This window comes from Cannabis sativa, chromosome 9, assembly GCF_029168945.1.
Source record: "Cannabis sativa cultivar Pink pepper isolate KNU-18-1 chromosome 9, ASM2916894v1, whole genome shotgun sequence".
In the NCBI taxonomy this organism is placed as follows: domain Eukaryota; kingdom Viridiplantae; phylum Streptophyta; class Magnoliopsida; order Rosales; family Cannabaceae; genus Cannabis; species Cannabis sativa.
In genome coordinates, this window is record NC_083609.1 from 9,595,091 (window position 1) to 9,612,255 (window position 17,165).

The 17,165-nt window shown below is 30.6% G+C and overlaps 1 protein-coding gene across 1 annotated transcript; it reads left to right on the forward strand.

Annotated features, from left to right (window-relative positions):
• The first annotated feature begins 3,515 nt into the window (after positions 1-3,515).
• LOC115723032 (mitogen-activated protein kinase kinase kinase NPK1) lies at positions 3,516-10,072 on the forward strand. Its single transcript, XM_030652430.2, has 17 exons — positions 3,516-3,999; positions 4,088-4,129; positions 4,377-4,442; positions 4,528-4,638; positions 4,737-4,817; positions 4,900-4,977; positions 5,060-5,142; positions 6,204-6,285; positions 6,370-6,470; positions 6,668-6,707; positions 7,464-7,523; positions 7,604-7,650; positions 7,727-7,958; positions 8,052-8,288; positions 8,383-8,732; positions 8,829-8,896; positions 9,631-10,072. Exons 1-17 carry the CDS (start codon positions 3,694-3,696, stop codon positions 9,735-9,737), a joined length of 2,091 nt encoding a protein of 696 aa, XP_030508290.2. The 5' UTR covers positions 3,516-3,693; the 3' UTR covers positions 9,738-10,072.
• The last annotated feature ends 7,093 nt before the right edge of the window (positions 10,073-17,165 follow it).

A 17,165-nucleotide genomic window follows, 5' to 3' on the forward strand; every position in this document is an offset into this window, starting at 1 on the left:
CGCCTCCTATATGGACCAAATCCAGCAACTTGAAGCTGATATATCTACTGCCAAGGCTGAAGTGGTTTCTGTCTCTGGGAAGCACAAAGAGGCTCAGGAGCGAGCCGACCTGTTGGATGCCTAAATGTTGGTGAAGGCTGAAGAGCTTAAGAAGAAACAAATTGAAGTTAATGTCGCGGAGCTTAACGTGAAGAGAGTTAATGAAGAATTTGTTGGGTTTTATGCCCTAAATAAAACTCTATTTCAATGTAATCCAGATTATTCAATATCAATAAAGTAACAGAAGTATTTTTTCATTCATTTGTGTATGTTTTAGTTCAATTAATCAATTGTTTGTCTATTTGATTTATAAATTCATCCAAACCCCTTTCACATACTTGATCATGTTTACTGTGTTGTCAACACAGTGGAAAGTAAACATGACTATGTGAATAAAGTATTCCTAGATTTATCAGAACACTGGGTTTTACTGATATGACAATCTACAACAGAGTTTACCTATCGCTGATTATCATGCCAGTCTAAATCCAGTGAACTGACAAATCAGGAAATTAAACTTTTGAACATATAATCATGATTATATTCCACTGTGCTGACAACACTATAATCATGAACAAATACATATGTTCTGGACTTAATAGAATTTATACATTAAATATAAACATGAAATAAATCATGTGAACCATGCAATATAAAATGATTTCTAATCTTTATTAATTAGTAATTCAGATTATATTGAAATGGGTTTTACTTAGGGCACAAAACCCAACAACTTCAAGATATGGAAAGGTACTAGAATACTAAGTGGTCCAAGGCTTTTGTGGTTGTCGGAACCTTAAGCAGGTTAGTGGCTTCATACCCTTGGTTTGTCAAGGAATCCCATCAAGCCACCATCATGACTAAAAATGAAATGGAGAGAACCAAAAGTTATTGATGATGCATAAGCACGTCATGTGCAGAGCGTAGAGATGAAAGTCGTGACCACACTCCATTATCTGTGGAAAAAGGATTCCAATGTTGGTGAGGAGGATGAAGCTTATTTGGCCAAGGTGCACGCAATGGTAGCTGTTACATAACCTGAGGTCGAGAGTTCCAAACCAGAGGTCGTTCACTCTCTAGGAGCTAGTGTTGTTGCCTCTGAGGATGGAGCTAACCAACCCTAATCTTGAGTTCCTCTCTCTTTATCCTTTACTTTTTTTCCTCTTTGGGGGCCGATGGCCCTCTTTTGATATTCGCAGAGACAATTATTATGCCTTGACCGTGAGGCTGGATGTAATAACTTTAGTTTTCTTATCTTTTATGCTTGAACTTTTGTTGAATGTCATTGGATGTGTGGCTGTTTTTCAGGTTACTTTGAATGTCTCGAGTTTTTGGTTCCAATTGTCTGAACTCTAAGTGTAATGGACCTCTTAGGCTGCGAATTTGATCATTCCAGAGCTACAAAATAGAGAGAGAAACTGAGAGAGAGAGAGCAAGGAAGAGACGGAGATTACCACTTTAAAGTGTTCTTCATTCTAGTTCTTTTCTTCTCCTTAAAATCTTATTAAATATTATGATTTTTGTTATAATTAATGTCTAGTTTTAAGTAGTTTTCTTTTAGTTAAAGATTATTTTAAAACCCGAGACATGAATTCTTAATTTCATTATTTAATGTTAATTTCTAGTTTCTATCATATCAAAGTGCTTCTATTTTTCTATGTTAAATATTATGATTATTGTTTTAAATCTTGTTTAGACGACAACTAAATTAGGTTTTACTTTAATCTACCATCATCTTAGGATTACTATTCACCTAATAGTCTAGGATTATAAGTGTTTGAGACAAATTGCAATTTTAATTATGATGAAGAATAGAAACTAGGTTAAATAAATTATATGCTTCATTTATTTGTTGCCTAGATTAGCCTATCTCTATAAATCTTAAAGCTTTATCTAAGTTAAATAAATAGCATGCTTCGTGAATTTACTGCTTAGGTAAAAGAGTTAACTATTTAGTGCTTCGCCTTGATTACATACAATAGGGAGATTGGGATAATTGGTTGTTTCAGCTTTATCTGAGGGATTAATAGTTTGATCGAAACCTAAAATTACATTCATTAATAGGAAGTTATAATGATTGTCAAGGGTGGTAAAATAACCTTTAACTAGTTTCTCATATCGTAGGCTCACTTTAAATTTGTTTTTTTTTATTGCTATTTTATTCTAATCATCAAAACCCCCTCTTCTAATTCTTGTTACTAATTTGTGAATAATTGAATAAACATAGTCCGCGTGGGACGACCCTTACTTACAATTATACTAAAATAGTTGTAGGTAGTAGAATTAAAATATTAGTAAATTTGTTGCGGTTTACGACACGCATTAGTGATACTCTACTACAGAAATAATTCAAGATTAGAGTACTGAACGAAAGGAGTCATTCATTCCGCTGCATCACCGCTGTAAATATACTCAAACTTAAAGAGTTTAATTTCTGTTTATAACACATTCTAGGTAGTTTAATAATTATGATAATAAATAAGATACTGTTAAAATGATTTCAATATATATATCATCGAAGAAGAAAGGCTTGAGTAGTATAATGAAGATGGAGAGAAAAAATCAGATGAAGATGAAGAAAACTTTACAAAATGTGGAGAGGAAGACCTCCAGGAGAGGTCATGGTCTTTCACCTATAGGGTAAGGGATGGACAAGATCTAATCCAATTCAATTGAATTTAATCAATCTAATCCAATTTAATTACAAAAAATTGGATATTCAATTACAATTCGATTGGATTGGATGTTAAAAGTTAGATTTTAATTGGATTGGATCGGTTATTAGATTTCAATCTCAAAATCTAATTAACAACTGATACAATCCAATTACATCTAATACATATTAAAAAAATTATTTATATGTAATAAAAATATATTTTGATTATATTCTAACTAGCTGTTTTTTTTTTGAATTTATAATATTTGGTTGTTTTGTGTATTTATTTTAATAATGTTTTGTTCTATTTTATTAGTTGGTAGTGTTGTTGTTTTAGTTATTTTAAACTTTTAGTTGCATTAAACTTGTAAGGATGATATATTTATGTACTATTAAATTTACTAAAAGTTGATATATAATTTTTAGATATTTTTCTTCATATTTTTAAGTTAATATTAAAAATTAAGTGTGTAATTAGATATTAAATTATGAAGTTTAATTGGATTGGATCAGATTAAAAAAAATACTTTAATGTTAATTGGGTTTATTAAATTAATTATTAATTTAACTTTAAAAGGTAATTATTTTGCTAATAAAAAATATTTAAAAAGTCATGTTAATAAAAGTTTTTATTATGATCATTTTGCCAAAGGACTCTTAACTTAGGGGGTATAAAGAGTAAAATACATGCCAAAATAGAAGAATAAGACAAATAACATGCCAAAGAGTAAAATACAAAAAGTCACAGGGGCACAGTTACAATAAACAGGAAATATGGTTTTTTTTTTTAATAAAATATAAAATAATTCCCAATTTTGAAAACAGATCCCCCCACCCTCTTTTCCCTCCTTTCAAATATTTTTCTACACAGAAGGAAAAGAAAAAATAAAAACAGAAAAATGAACCTCTCATTACAAGCTTGAAACCAACACTTTCGTCCGTACAAATCTTCGTCTTCCACTGACACTGAGACCTAGCGGGTTTTCCCGGAGGTGCCGATGCAAGACATCATCGGATCGGTTCGCCGATCCCTGGTGTTTCGAACCCAAGGCGGCGGAGGAGCAGCCGGCGCTGAAGATGGCGTAGGGTTCGGTGGTTTAGTCGAGAAAATTGGTTCCAGTATTCGTAAATCGAGAATCGGATTGTTCTCTAAGCCACCGCTTCGGGCGCTTACCCCACCGACAGCGAGGGACGACGCGCCGCCGATCCGGTGGAGGAAGGGTGAGTTGATTGGCTGCGGTGCGTTTGGTCGAGTTTATATGGGAATGAATCTCGACTCCGGTGAACTTCTTGCAGTGAAACAGGTCTATTTTTGTCTCTGATTTTAGTATTCATAACTCTATATTCGAATTTCATTTTTTCTTTTTTCTTACACTGAATTTGAATTTGCAGGTTCTGATTGCGGCAGGCAGTGTTTCAAAGGAGAAAACACAGGTATTAATTTTATTAGAGAGAACGCAAATTTGAAAACTTAGAATATAGTTTGATTGATTGTGCTGTTACTTTTTTGTGCCATTTATTTATGTAATTTTCTGTTTGTTGAATAAGATTTTTCTAACTTTGGTTTTGACTAAATGTGTGCTTACTTCGTTGAGTTTTCAGTTATTTGACTTAACAGTTCGAACTTGAAATACTTCAGTTTGTTATTTAAATAAATTATAAGTGTATTTATTTCAAATAGGCTCACATTCGAGAGCTGGAAGAAGAAGTGAATCTTCTGAAGAATCTTTCACACCCAAATATAGTCGTGAGTATACTTTGCTTTTCTTGTTTTTGTGGGAATGGTGGTTGATTGCTTAATTTCTTATGGGGTTTAATGTTTTGATTTAAAGAGGTACTTGGGAACTGCTAGGGAGGATGAGTCCTTGAATATCTTGTTGGAATTCGTTCCTGGTGGATCCATATCTTCGTTGTTAGGGAAGTTTGGATCATTTCCTGAGTCTGTAAGTCATTTATTGATACTGTTTATTTTTACTTTATATATATCTGTTGAACTTGATGGTTATACTGGTACATTAGCTATAAGTTTTTGATTGGACAGGTCATAAGAATGTATACAAAACAATTACTATTGGGTCTTGAGTACCTTCACAAGAACGGAATTATGCACAGGGATATCAAGGTGACTCTCCCTTAAGTTACTCGTTTTTGTAAAGTTCTACTAGATCTTTATCTGATTCAATAGTGGACATGTTCGTATATAGGGTGCGAACATCCTTGTTGATAACAAAGGGTGCATCAAACTTGCGGATTTTGGAGCATCCAAGAAAGTTGTTGAGCTGGTATATTTTCATTTTAAAGTTTGATTCACCAACACTAATAAAACATTTCATATCCTTTAATAAGTTTTTCCTTTTGATACAGGCTACTATTACTGGTGCCAAATCAATGAAGGGTACTCCATATTGGATGGCTCCTGAAGTTATTCTACAAACAGGACATAGTTTGTAAGTTTTTTCATTTTTGAGCTAAGATAACATCGTTTAATGAAGTTTATAATAGGACATAGTTTGTAAGTTTTTTCATTTTTGAGCTAAGATAACATTGTTTGATGAAGTTTATAACTGGCACTTCAAGCTCAATAAACTCCAAAATAAGGAAAGAAGATGAATAAATTTTAAGTCTCAACGAAAAAATTAATTACGCTCAAGACTACTACTTCAACTATGTTTTTTAAACTTCTCCTACGTTTATGCTCTAAATAATGTGAAATTTCTCTATGTTTTCTTCTTCTCCACATCGTATGATTCTTATCTGAGTATATTAGATTCTGGATGGAGTCCCTTCTAGTCTATTGTATTGAAGCTTCGTTTGACAGATTTTCATTCCACTATTCGGAAGATCAAATCAAAGACTGTTGTGTGAGGATATGGTTCCTGCTGAGAATTGAGTCCATTCAATATGTTAAACTATTGATTTAAAGTACCATCATAAAAGACTACCATATTGACTAGAGTAACCTAATACTTTCTAAAGCCGTTATGCCTCATTTTCTTTTTTGTTAATGTAGGTACACCCAACAAAGAGTCATTAAACTAAGCATTATAAGAATTAAGCAATGTTCCATACAAATCATCGATAGCAACATAAGTACTCAACGTTTTAAGTTTGTAAGCAGTATAAATCTAATGTTTATTTTAGCGGCATAAGTACTCAATGTTTGTAAAACTGTAATTTTCCTAAAATTTCGTCAGTATAGATTCTGTTTTGAATTTATTAAACAATCATTTGAAAGTAACTGATACTACATGTTTCTGTCTAGATCCAATGATCTAGACCCAATAGAGTTTGTACTGACGAAATTAATGAAAAATTAAGTTTTACAAACATTGAGTACTTATGCTGCTAAAAATAAACATTGAGTTTATTTTATGTCATTTACAAACTTAAAATTTTGGGTATTTAAGCCGCTATTTACCCTTAATATAATAAGTGTAAATACTTTTTAAACTTGCTATTCACCTTTCAAATCTGTCTTCTGAAGTCATGAACTCTGAAAATGTTTCAGCTCGGCCGATATTTGGAGTGTGGGGTGTACTATGATTGAGATGGCTACAGGAAAGCCTCCGTGGAGCCAGCAGTATCAAGAGGTTTGTATATTAGCATTGATTAGAATTTTCTTAAGCATTTTTCCTCCTTAAAGCATTGCTAACTGAAAATTAATGTATTTTCAGGTTGCAGCTCTCTTCCATATTGGGACAACAAAATCACATCCGCCCATTCCCGAGCATCTATCTGCTGAGGCAAAGGACTTCCTGCTAAAATGTTTGCACAAGTAAAATTACATTTTCTCTAAATTGTTCTCCCCTTTCAAATTGTTTGACAATAATGCATATTTATATCCTTACAATCTGTTAAATTTATGAATACTGTGTACTTGTGTAGTTATTATTATTATTATTATTATTTTTGTATTCTTCAAATCAAATATTTAACTATCCTATTCCTTAAGTCTTGAAAATTTTGTGGCAGGGAACCAGACTTACGGCCCACGGCATCGGAGTTGTTGCAGGTAGTACTTAGTAGCACTAAATTATAATTATTGTTTTTATCCATCTTTTATAGAATATGCGGAACCTTAAAGAATGAGAGTATGCATAGTGATCTGCTATAAATAAATACATATACGGAATATTATTAGCATTTTTTTAAATGTATATGTGTCTGACTATGCTCTTCTGATATGTAGGACGCCCAGCGTAAGCTGAGGTTGTCAGACCTTAATTGACATTTATGGAGTTACCCGTTGTCTAGTTTCCTATTTTGTTACTTACGTATTTACTAATTTCTAACAGTGTTAGTAGTTTCCCGTTTATATCGAGCATATATATATAGTTTTATTATTTTTGTTTGGACTTTTCTTGCTTTCCTTAATCCGTTTTCTACTTGTCTTAGTCTTTTTTTTTTTGCCTCTTTCCTTATTTGCTATTTTCTTCCATAGTGTGCTAATCTAATTAGGACTATTATTTGTTTCTTCTTTTGTTAATGTCCTGTTTCAAGCTTACATTATGCTATTTAAAAAATTCTAGTTTCCCAGTGGTCAACAGTTTAGTTTTCAGATCAATTGAAATATTTCGGTGAATTTTTAGTTTTCGTTGAAGTTTTTCCCTCTCTTTCGTTTTTGAAACACCCGCCTGCACTGCACTATTTTCACTTTCAGTATAAATATTTGGTAATTATCAGTAACCACTTGTCCATCTAGCGTTTACATGACTTCTTTATTTTACACTTTTACTATTCAAACATTAATTTTGGCTATTGCATGCAGCATCCGTTTGTCACTGGGGTGTATCAAGAACCTCATCCAGTGTTTCGCACGTCAATTTTGGTCAGTACAATTTCTGTAAGAATTCTTTTTTTGCCGTTCACTGTTATAGTTTCTTCTCTTGCTAACTTCGTTTCTATCAGGATCCTGGAAACATCATAGCAGCACCCGGGTCAAATCTTAGAAACTCGTAAGTATTTTAGTTTGTAAAGCTCTTATTGATTTGTTTTGTAATGCTGACTCCTGACATTGTATTGATGTTGCAGCTTGAACTCTTCTATCAGAAGATCCGCTTGCTCGGGCTTGAAAGATATATTTGAAATGGGTAGTTTGAGATGTTCAACTATATATCCCGAGAATTTCTCGGGAATGGGATCACACTGGGGGCACACCAATTCTGACGATGAGATGTGTCAGATTGATGATAAAGATGATGACCTTATGTGTGGTTCATTAGTAAAGTTTGGATCTGTCTTAGAGTCAAACGACTTGACCAAGGTAATGGACATTTTCTTTCTCTGTCCAGTATCTTAGATGCTCACCACTAATTTAAACATTGATGAATGTTTTTGTTGTTTTGACTATCAATAGAGTTTTAATCCCATGTCTGAACCAACTGATGATTGGCCATCTAAGTTTGATAAAAGTTTGGAGTTGGATAGAAGTGGAATCGACTCATTACCAGGTCAGACAGCTCAAATGGCTGATAACAGTCTTGGAGCATCTGTTCAGGAAGGCGAGTTTAAATTTAGTTGTGGGCCATCATCTACAGCTGAAGACGATGAAGAAGTTACAGAGTCGAAAATTAGAGCCTTTTTGGATGAAAAGGTGCCTAATGATTTGAACATCTTGGTAAATATCTCTTGTTTCTAATATTATAGCTGTATCATTGAAAATCCATTATTATTTGTTATTCTGTCAGGCTTTAGATCTTAAGAAGTTGCAGACGCCTCTATATGAAGAGTTCTATAACAGCACAATTAATCCCGCTGGTCATCCATGTACAGTTGGTGTTAGGGATAGTGAAAACGTTCCAAGTTTTCTGAATTTACCGCCTAAAAGCAAGTCACCTAGTCGGCTACCAAGTAGAAGATTCTCTGCCATGGTTGATGCTGCCAAGACTGCCAGTCCTTGGTCCAGAAGTCAAACAAAAAATGTGTCAAACGCTAGTATTAGTATTGTGCATGGTCGACCGCTTCAGGAAATTCAGCCACCACAGCTTGGTGAATGGAAGGGTCTTATTGGTACTCAGGAAGGATCTTTAAGCCAAAGGTTTGTGATCAAGTTTTGGTGATTCACATTAGCTTATGTTTCTCAAATTTAATGTATACTTCATCTTCTTAATTAATTTTTTGTTTTTACTGGCAGCACAAACTTCTCTGAGAGGCAAAGAAAGTGGAAAGAGGAACTAGTTGAAGAGCTTGAGAGGACGCGAGGTAAGTTCCTTGTTTTCTCGGTTTACAACTTTTACAGTGTATTTGGAAGTCATTGTGTCATTACTAGGGCTATTTAAAAAGTGTGTTTGAATGTCAAATTGTAATTAGATATAAATTCCAGTTAGTGCATAGTTTATTAATTAATTATTTAATTTGTAATTACACCCCATTCTTATAAAAGCTACAATAATTAAAGAATTTAATTAAAACAGATCAGTAATTTCTAATTACATGATTATTTTCAATTACACGATTACTGTATTTTACCTGGTTAAACAAACACTTTCAATTATAGGCACTCCTAATTACCTTTGTTTCCTACATATAAACAGTATTCTCATTTCTTAGTAGTGGAAGCACATGATTTTTGGTATTCAATTAAAAGTATCATTAGGCTCTTACATATTCCATAGTTTTTCTTGAAATGGACAATAATTGTGTTACATAAACAAAAGTATGCTGGCCTAGCAAATACTCCTCTTAATTAGGAAAGATTAAAATGTTTTCTCGATTTATGTCAAAATTATAGCAGTACGCTACAATTTGTACATTTTGACTATAACCTAAATTTTGGGAAACACCTTTGATATATTTCAAGTGTCACATTGGTTTCCACATAAATTTTGGTGTGTTAGTGTAATTTTTACTTAAGAGGAGTCAAGATATTTAATAAGATCATAAATTAATAGCTATGAATATTGAGAGTGCATATTTTTCTTTTTTTTTTTTTACAGAAATGATGCGTCAGGCAGGTGGGGTGGGAGGCAAGACCTCATCTCCAAAGGATCCAAATCTAATTCGACAGAGGGAGAGGCAACGAGTTGGACTCCCAGGAAAATGAACATTGTACGTACGTACCAACTCAAATTGTATCTAAAAGTGTCACTTTTTTAATTCATACGGAAAAAATAAGTTATACCTTTTCCGTTGGGGGTGTCATCATCATTCGTGGATGGCTCTCCCACTGGTGAGAAAATGGTGTCCAATAGTAAAATGGGTCACCTTCCCCCACTGTATTTTTTGTATTTTTTTTAATGATTTATTATTTCCATATATATCTCTCTTTTTAGTTATTGCGGAATATGAAATGAAGCATGATATGGGGTACCTTGAGTTTGTATGAATATCCCTTCTATATATTATTTCAAATATATATTAACAGTGTTTTGTGTATAATGGTTTTGTCTAAACTACATTTATGTTATCATTATTTCAAATTATGTGTCTCAATCTCATATATTCACATGTTAATTATGCGATCACAAAACGTTAATTTACATCGCATCATCTCAAAACATTGTCGTTATTGCTTGAACCAATAAGAGGAGAATGGCATGGCATCGCCACTATGAATGAAAACATTAGTTGGATATTTTTTCTTTGATCCACAGTTGGATATTTTGTTGGTAGTGACGTATTGGATACCTACACGTGTATATTCTTTCTCTCTAAATAGAATTTTTTTATGGTCCAACATTCCATACCCAATTGAAAAAGGCCACACAAGGGAAAATGGCTTCTAAATTGGGTTTGTCATAAATAAATGACAAATGAAATTGATTCACAAAAGTGTCTAAAACGCAATGCTATTATGCTGTAGTATAGTACTTTTTCTTGCTTATTAACGTTGATAATAAGTATATTCACAATCAATTTTCGCTTCTTGTTTAATTCATCCGTTTTTAGACCATATTTCATTTTTGAAAATAGAAACATACCCCTTGGGAAAATAAAAACATGTAATATTATTTTTAAAAAAGAAAAGCATGATGTGTATTTTGATAAATTAAAAAAAGAATTTGAGTTGGTAAGATTTATGATTATTGTGTGTAATTGAGAAACATGAGCCGTTTTGAGTCACCAATATTTGGAATAATGGGCGGCTTGTTAATAATGTGTTTCCTAATTTGTTTACAAATGGACCACTGGACTATGCTTATTGCTTACCATGATTTCAAATCAGAAAGATCGTAAAAATAAACAAAAAATCTGTGAAAGTTGTTTTTGTTCCTATAGATCAGAAAAAAGTTCAATGAATTACTCTAGCAAAAACAATTTAGCAAATTTGGTTGGTGAAGTCAAAATTACAAAAGCTAATATCACCTTTTGTTCTCAATCTTCTTAAAAATTATATTTTGTGTATAAACATATACATACATAAATTATTATATATATATTTAAAAGTTGTCTGGAACACAATAAACATAATTTGAAGAAAGCAAAAAAAATATTTGGAATGGAGGGACGAACTTTTGAATGATTGGAATGACAAACAAGGAATGAAAAGACGTTTGTGTGGGATGAGGTGGATGGTTTCTTTTCTAATTTTTGGTATAAAAAGGTAAACTTTCTTGACGTGAAAGACCTGGATTTTGGGAGATCTAAGCTAGTTAATTGAGGATAGATATAGATGAATTAATAATAAAAAAAGAACAGAAAAGAAAAGACTTTGCAACATGAAAAAGCTGAAAAGTAATGGACATAGAATCGGCAATTGATTATGCACTCAAAAAGTTACTTACACTTAATTATTAATTACCATTGTAATTAAATCTTTACATATACATGTTTCAGTGATTAATTAATTTTGTCTGCAGAGACAAAAAGAAGAAAATACTGTGCTGACATAATCACATGCAAACAACTTTGTAAGCACAAAAATCTTTTTTGATTGATTACTATTTATCAAAAATTTATTATTGGAACATTAAGAATCATGAGCCTAATAAGTGCTAATTATAAATTAAATTGCCATAACATATTAACATCATGCATGCATGGCGATCATGAGGCCTACTGATGATTAAATTAGCAAAGAAACAATCCCAACATTTAACTTAATTAGTGAAAAGAAAAAAAAATTGTAAAAACTAAAATAAAATTAAGTTAAAAAAAAAAGTTTGACCATCAATTTCTCAATAGACTTAAGATTAGAGGAATGGGATCTTGACAGATCAAACATTAATATATGTATATATAGGGTGTACTAAAAAAAAACAATATATATAGGTGTGGACCATCATCCCCTATGAAGAAGAATATTTCATAATCTTATTGAATATTCTCCTTTTGTAGGTGAGGTAGGTATCTCTTTGTTTTTTTTTTCTTTTCTATCCTTTTGTAGGTGTATATAGTCTCATTTTACACCATGTTATTATTAATTGGCTCTTTTTTGTATTCCCCATCAAACTTTCATTTGACAATCTTTGTCAAGTAATGAATATTTCATGTCTCTTTTAAACTTGCCACTATGAAATAATTCAATAGAAAAGTAAAAGCATGTGTACATGTATAGTGTATGTAGGAGAGAAAAAATTAAAGAAGAATATGAAGAAGAAAAGGGTCCAAAAACAAACAAAGGAATTAGGATAAGCACAAGAATACTAGTGGTTGCTATTGAAAACTCAAAACATATACATATCCTTAATTTATTGGAAAGCCTTTTACTTCCTTCAGACATAAGCTATACACATAAGAACTAATTAATTAGTTAATAGAGACGTCATTCTTATATAAAAAATCCATCAATCATGTATATATATAATATAGATAGATGAATATATATATATACATAAATGATGGAATTGGAACTTAATGTAAAAGACAATAGGTTGAATTTCTTAGAAGACGTACGTGGAGAGCATTAATTTCAAGACTCAAAATATAACCAAAAAATAACAATAACAATATTATTATTATTAATATTATATATTAACAATGTCACATGCAAACCACACAATTTTGTTTTGAGAATTTAATCTTCAAGTTTGAACAATGAGGTCAAGAATGAGTGCATGTGTGTTCTTTGTGTGTAGATATGATCATATATAATATGGACGTGTGTGTGTGTCATGTTATAACTTAGAATTTATATTGTTGTGTATATGTGTCTATGATAAACCCTTTTAATATACATTCTTATCCAAATAGATGAATCTAAAGAATAACGATGATGTGGATTGGGGAAAGAAAAGAGCAAAAGCTCTCCATTTTTGAATTTATATGTTACTTTATAGAGAATTACTAAAATACATTATTCGTAGTTAATATAATTTTTAGTGTCATATTACTATTCGTGTAATTAAGTAGCGAGTTTTAAATAACTTAAGAAAATAATTTTTAAAAAATATCACTAACTAATTATAGAGTGTCACTTCTAAAAGATACTCGACACTACTACTAAATAATAATAATAATAATAATAATGCTCTTCTTTATATTAAGACAATTGTTGTCTAATTAGTTAGGACACATATGCTTTTTTTTTCTCCCTTTAATGTTTTTCATCCTTCCTTTTCATTTTCAATATAATAAGTTAAGATTTGGTAAAGAAAATACAACTAGGGATCTAGGATTCTTATATTCATCATATTATATATTTATTATAAAAGGAATTGATTAAAATGCTACTATTATAAAATTACATATATATTTCCCATGAGGGGGTCCTAGTGTTTTATCCATATACAACCAATTAATAAAAAGATTAATTGTTTTTATTTTTATTATTAGTCAATTTTTGGATGCCTTGTCTTTTTGATGTGGTTTTATTATGAGTGTCCAAGGTGGATTTGATGGTGGGGTATATTAAGAAGGGTAAGACTAATTTAGAGGTATCCCTTTGTGACAAAGGTGTTTCCTTTTGTTGGTGACGCCATAACTAGTTAGACCCACCAATTAAGAATAGACGAACTTTCTTCTAATCACTACTTTTCTCTCTCTCTACTCAAACAACAAAACTATTTTATTTTTTTTGTAAAGAAATATTATATATACATATGTATATTTATTGTCACTCCCATATGGAAGAACTAAGATGGTATTTGGTTGGAAGTAATCATATGGAATAGAATGGAATGGAAAAGAAACAATTTTTATTTAATTCTTTTGTTTGGTTGCATTTTAAAATATTGGAATAACATTTCAATGGAATGCTCTTTCTACCATTTTGGTGGAATGACTATTCTATTTTAAAAGAAATGAATGACCATTCCAATGTAACAAGAAAAAAAATTAATGATTTTTTATCAATTTTTTTTATGTATTTTAAATTTTATTCTATTCCATTTCTATTCCCATTCCTCCCAACCAAATGCATCCTAATAGTTATTAATTAGCAATGTGTTTTTTTTTTGTGTATAGCTAATAATAATTCAATATATACAAAAAAAAAACAATTAATTTCATTAGTAAATATACACATATATATACATATGTATTATGCTTTAATTAAGTATTATTACGAATCTACATGCATATTTAATTTCAAGACAGCTTTTAGGTGTGTAATACCTCTAAATAATGTGATTATACTTTATATTAATGTTAATATGTAAGAAAAAAAACCAAATTAAGCAACAATTATTTGAGGTAAGTTTGTGTTGGTCTTCCTTTTCCCATATAATAAAGTTAAAAATTTTGAATATCACTTATAATGACAATTTGAAAAAGCACATCATTGCGTAAAAAAAAAAAAAACACAGAAAAAAGAAAAAGCGCATTCATTCATACATATGCAAATAAAAATTAAAAAAAATTACGTAATTAAAAAAAATTATAAAAATACTTTCCGGAATTTTTTTATTTTTTTTTATTTTCATGTTTTGAATATTTATTAATAAAATATTTTCCAGTAAAAATAATAAATGATCATTTTTTAGTTGTTTTATAGTTTTTATTTATGGTTGTATTATAATTTTCATCAAGTTATTTTTCTAGTTGTTTTTGGTTGTTTTATAATTTATTTATAATTGATTTATAATTATTGGAGGTTAATTTCTCGTTATTTTTTTAGTTGTTCTTTTTTATTTTTTGTTGACCAAAGTGTATTTTTGTTATTTTAAATTTTTGTAAATGTACTTTTGTAAATAAAAAGTATAGGCCATAAAATTGTGAATTAATATAAAAAAGTATTTTATGAAAATTCTCCTAAATATTATAGTATATATTTTTATGATGTAGGCTAATTAAGATTTTTTTCCCCGAACTTTGACATGTACCAAATCATGTCCCCTGAACTTTTTTGGCAGTTAAAAATTTCCATGAACTATTGAAATTGTTAAATTTAAGAATTTTTGTCTAATTAAATTCAATTTTACTGTTTCAGTGATTGTTTATGTACTAAACCATACTTTTCAGACTTTGATATCTACCAAATCATGCCCATCAAACTTTGATATTTACTAAATCATGTCCCCTGAACTTTCATCTATGTTAGAATTTGTTTACTAAAATTAGACAAAAGTCCTTAAATTTAACAATCTCAATAGTTTAGGGAGAATTTTTAACGGCCAAAAAAATTTAGGGGGCATAATTTGTTACATGTCAAAGTTCGGGGGAAAAAAAATCCTAATTAACCTATGATGTATTATCCTCTCCAATGTCCAATCTATAATGAAAAAAAAAAAAAGAATTCCCCTACCACAAAGAGAAGGGAGAAAATTAAAATTGAAAAAACAAGAAAGAGAGCTAGAAAAGTAGTTTGGGAGAAAAGCCAGATTGCATTATATATATTTAGCAAGTCTTTAATGAATTTGGCTTTTTTATGGACTTTGTTTCTACCAAATAAGAGTGGAACATGTTGTACATATATATATATATGCTTGTGGATTTGCACGATTATTATTGATCGATTCAATATATATTATTGAATTTTGAAGTCCAATTCTTAACAAGCAAGAAACTAGACTACTATATATCTCTCCTTTAGTAAAAGATAGCACAATTAATGAGTTGAGTTGCTCTAGTAATGCAATTACTTTATGAATTAAGCTTTTTTCAAGAAATATACCCAACAACGTACGCTTTTTATAATTATTGGAGAAAAGCTTTACATATATATGTGGTCTTTCTGTGTTTGTGGTGGATTAGATCAAATTATAAATGCATGGTTTTGTGGATAATCCATAATGACAATAATAATAGACAAACACACTCCATTGGAAAAAAAAAATGAAGAAAAAGCAATAAATATATAATAAAACCCTAAAAAATGGGGTCCAAAAACTCCTCAGCAGAACTGGTTTATATGGGGTACTTAAATTATGTCTCATTACCACTTTATTGAATATCATCATCAGCAAAATTTACAATACAAAATGATTAATTAATTAATTAATTATATTATGAAATAACTTTCAATACTAGTAGTGTTTATAATATTATTGGTAGGGACACTAACTAATTAATTTGGTTGGTGTATATTATATATAAAGATTTTTAAAAACTATACATTTTTATAATTATATAACATGTTCTTCACATTTTTGAAAGATCGATGTACATATATAGACATATATATGCAATTATATTACTGGGGTCCAAATATTAAAGACACAAAAGCAACTGGTCGATCGAATTATATATTACATATAATATAATATAATGGATTTTTTTTAAAGGTGGAGAATTTAAAAAATACACCATATTTAATAGTTTGTTCTAATTAGATAATTACATTGTAATATTATGGTTTTGAATGAAACATATTTAAATTAGGATTGATTAATTTTTTTTATCTTATTTAAAAAAATATTCAATGAATAGTGCTTATAATCTATTTTTACTTAATATTTTTGGTCATAATATTATCATTTTATTACACTAATACCATTAACTAAATCACTTCACTAATTTATAAATAACTTTATATTTATTTTTAAATAACAAAAGTCATACTACTAATTATTTCTCTTCGATGAATTTTTCTACCAAGCCAAATGCTAAAAATAAATTATCTTTGGCGATAACAAGGCGTATGGTGCTTCTTCTCTCTCTCTCTCTCTCTCTCTCTCTCTCTCTCTCTCTCTCTCTCTCTCTCTCTCTCTCTCTCTCTCTCTCTCTCTCTCTCTCTCTCTCTCTCTCTCTCTCTCTCTCCCGGCCCCATGGGTAGGAAGAAAAAAGAAGTACTGAAGTCAGTGGTGACGGTGGCTATTGTTGATGAAGTCTGATTCGATAGTGAATTCCCTTTGATCCATAAAGAGAATCTAATTGAGATTCAGTCTGAGGTGTTTCATGACCCGTGTGATGAACTTGAAGTTGATTATGAACTTAGTCTATTACTTCACCTTAGACGAAATCTGCAAAGATTTCTTGTTGGGCTGAAGAAGCTGAGATTGATGAACCAGTTTTCCAGTCCTCTGCCAAAGAAATTTGGAGTAAATTTAAGGTTAATCAAGTTCGTACTCCATCTACTCAACTTGATTATCTAGAGCTTATGAAAGTGGGCGATCGTCTGGTAGCGAAGCTTGATATTGAGGAGATTGAAGTT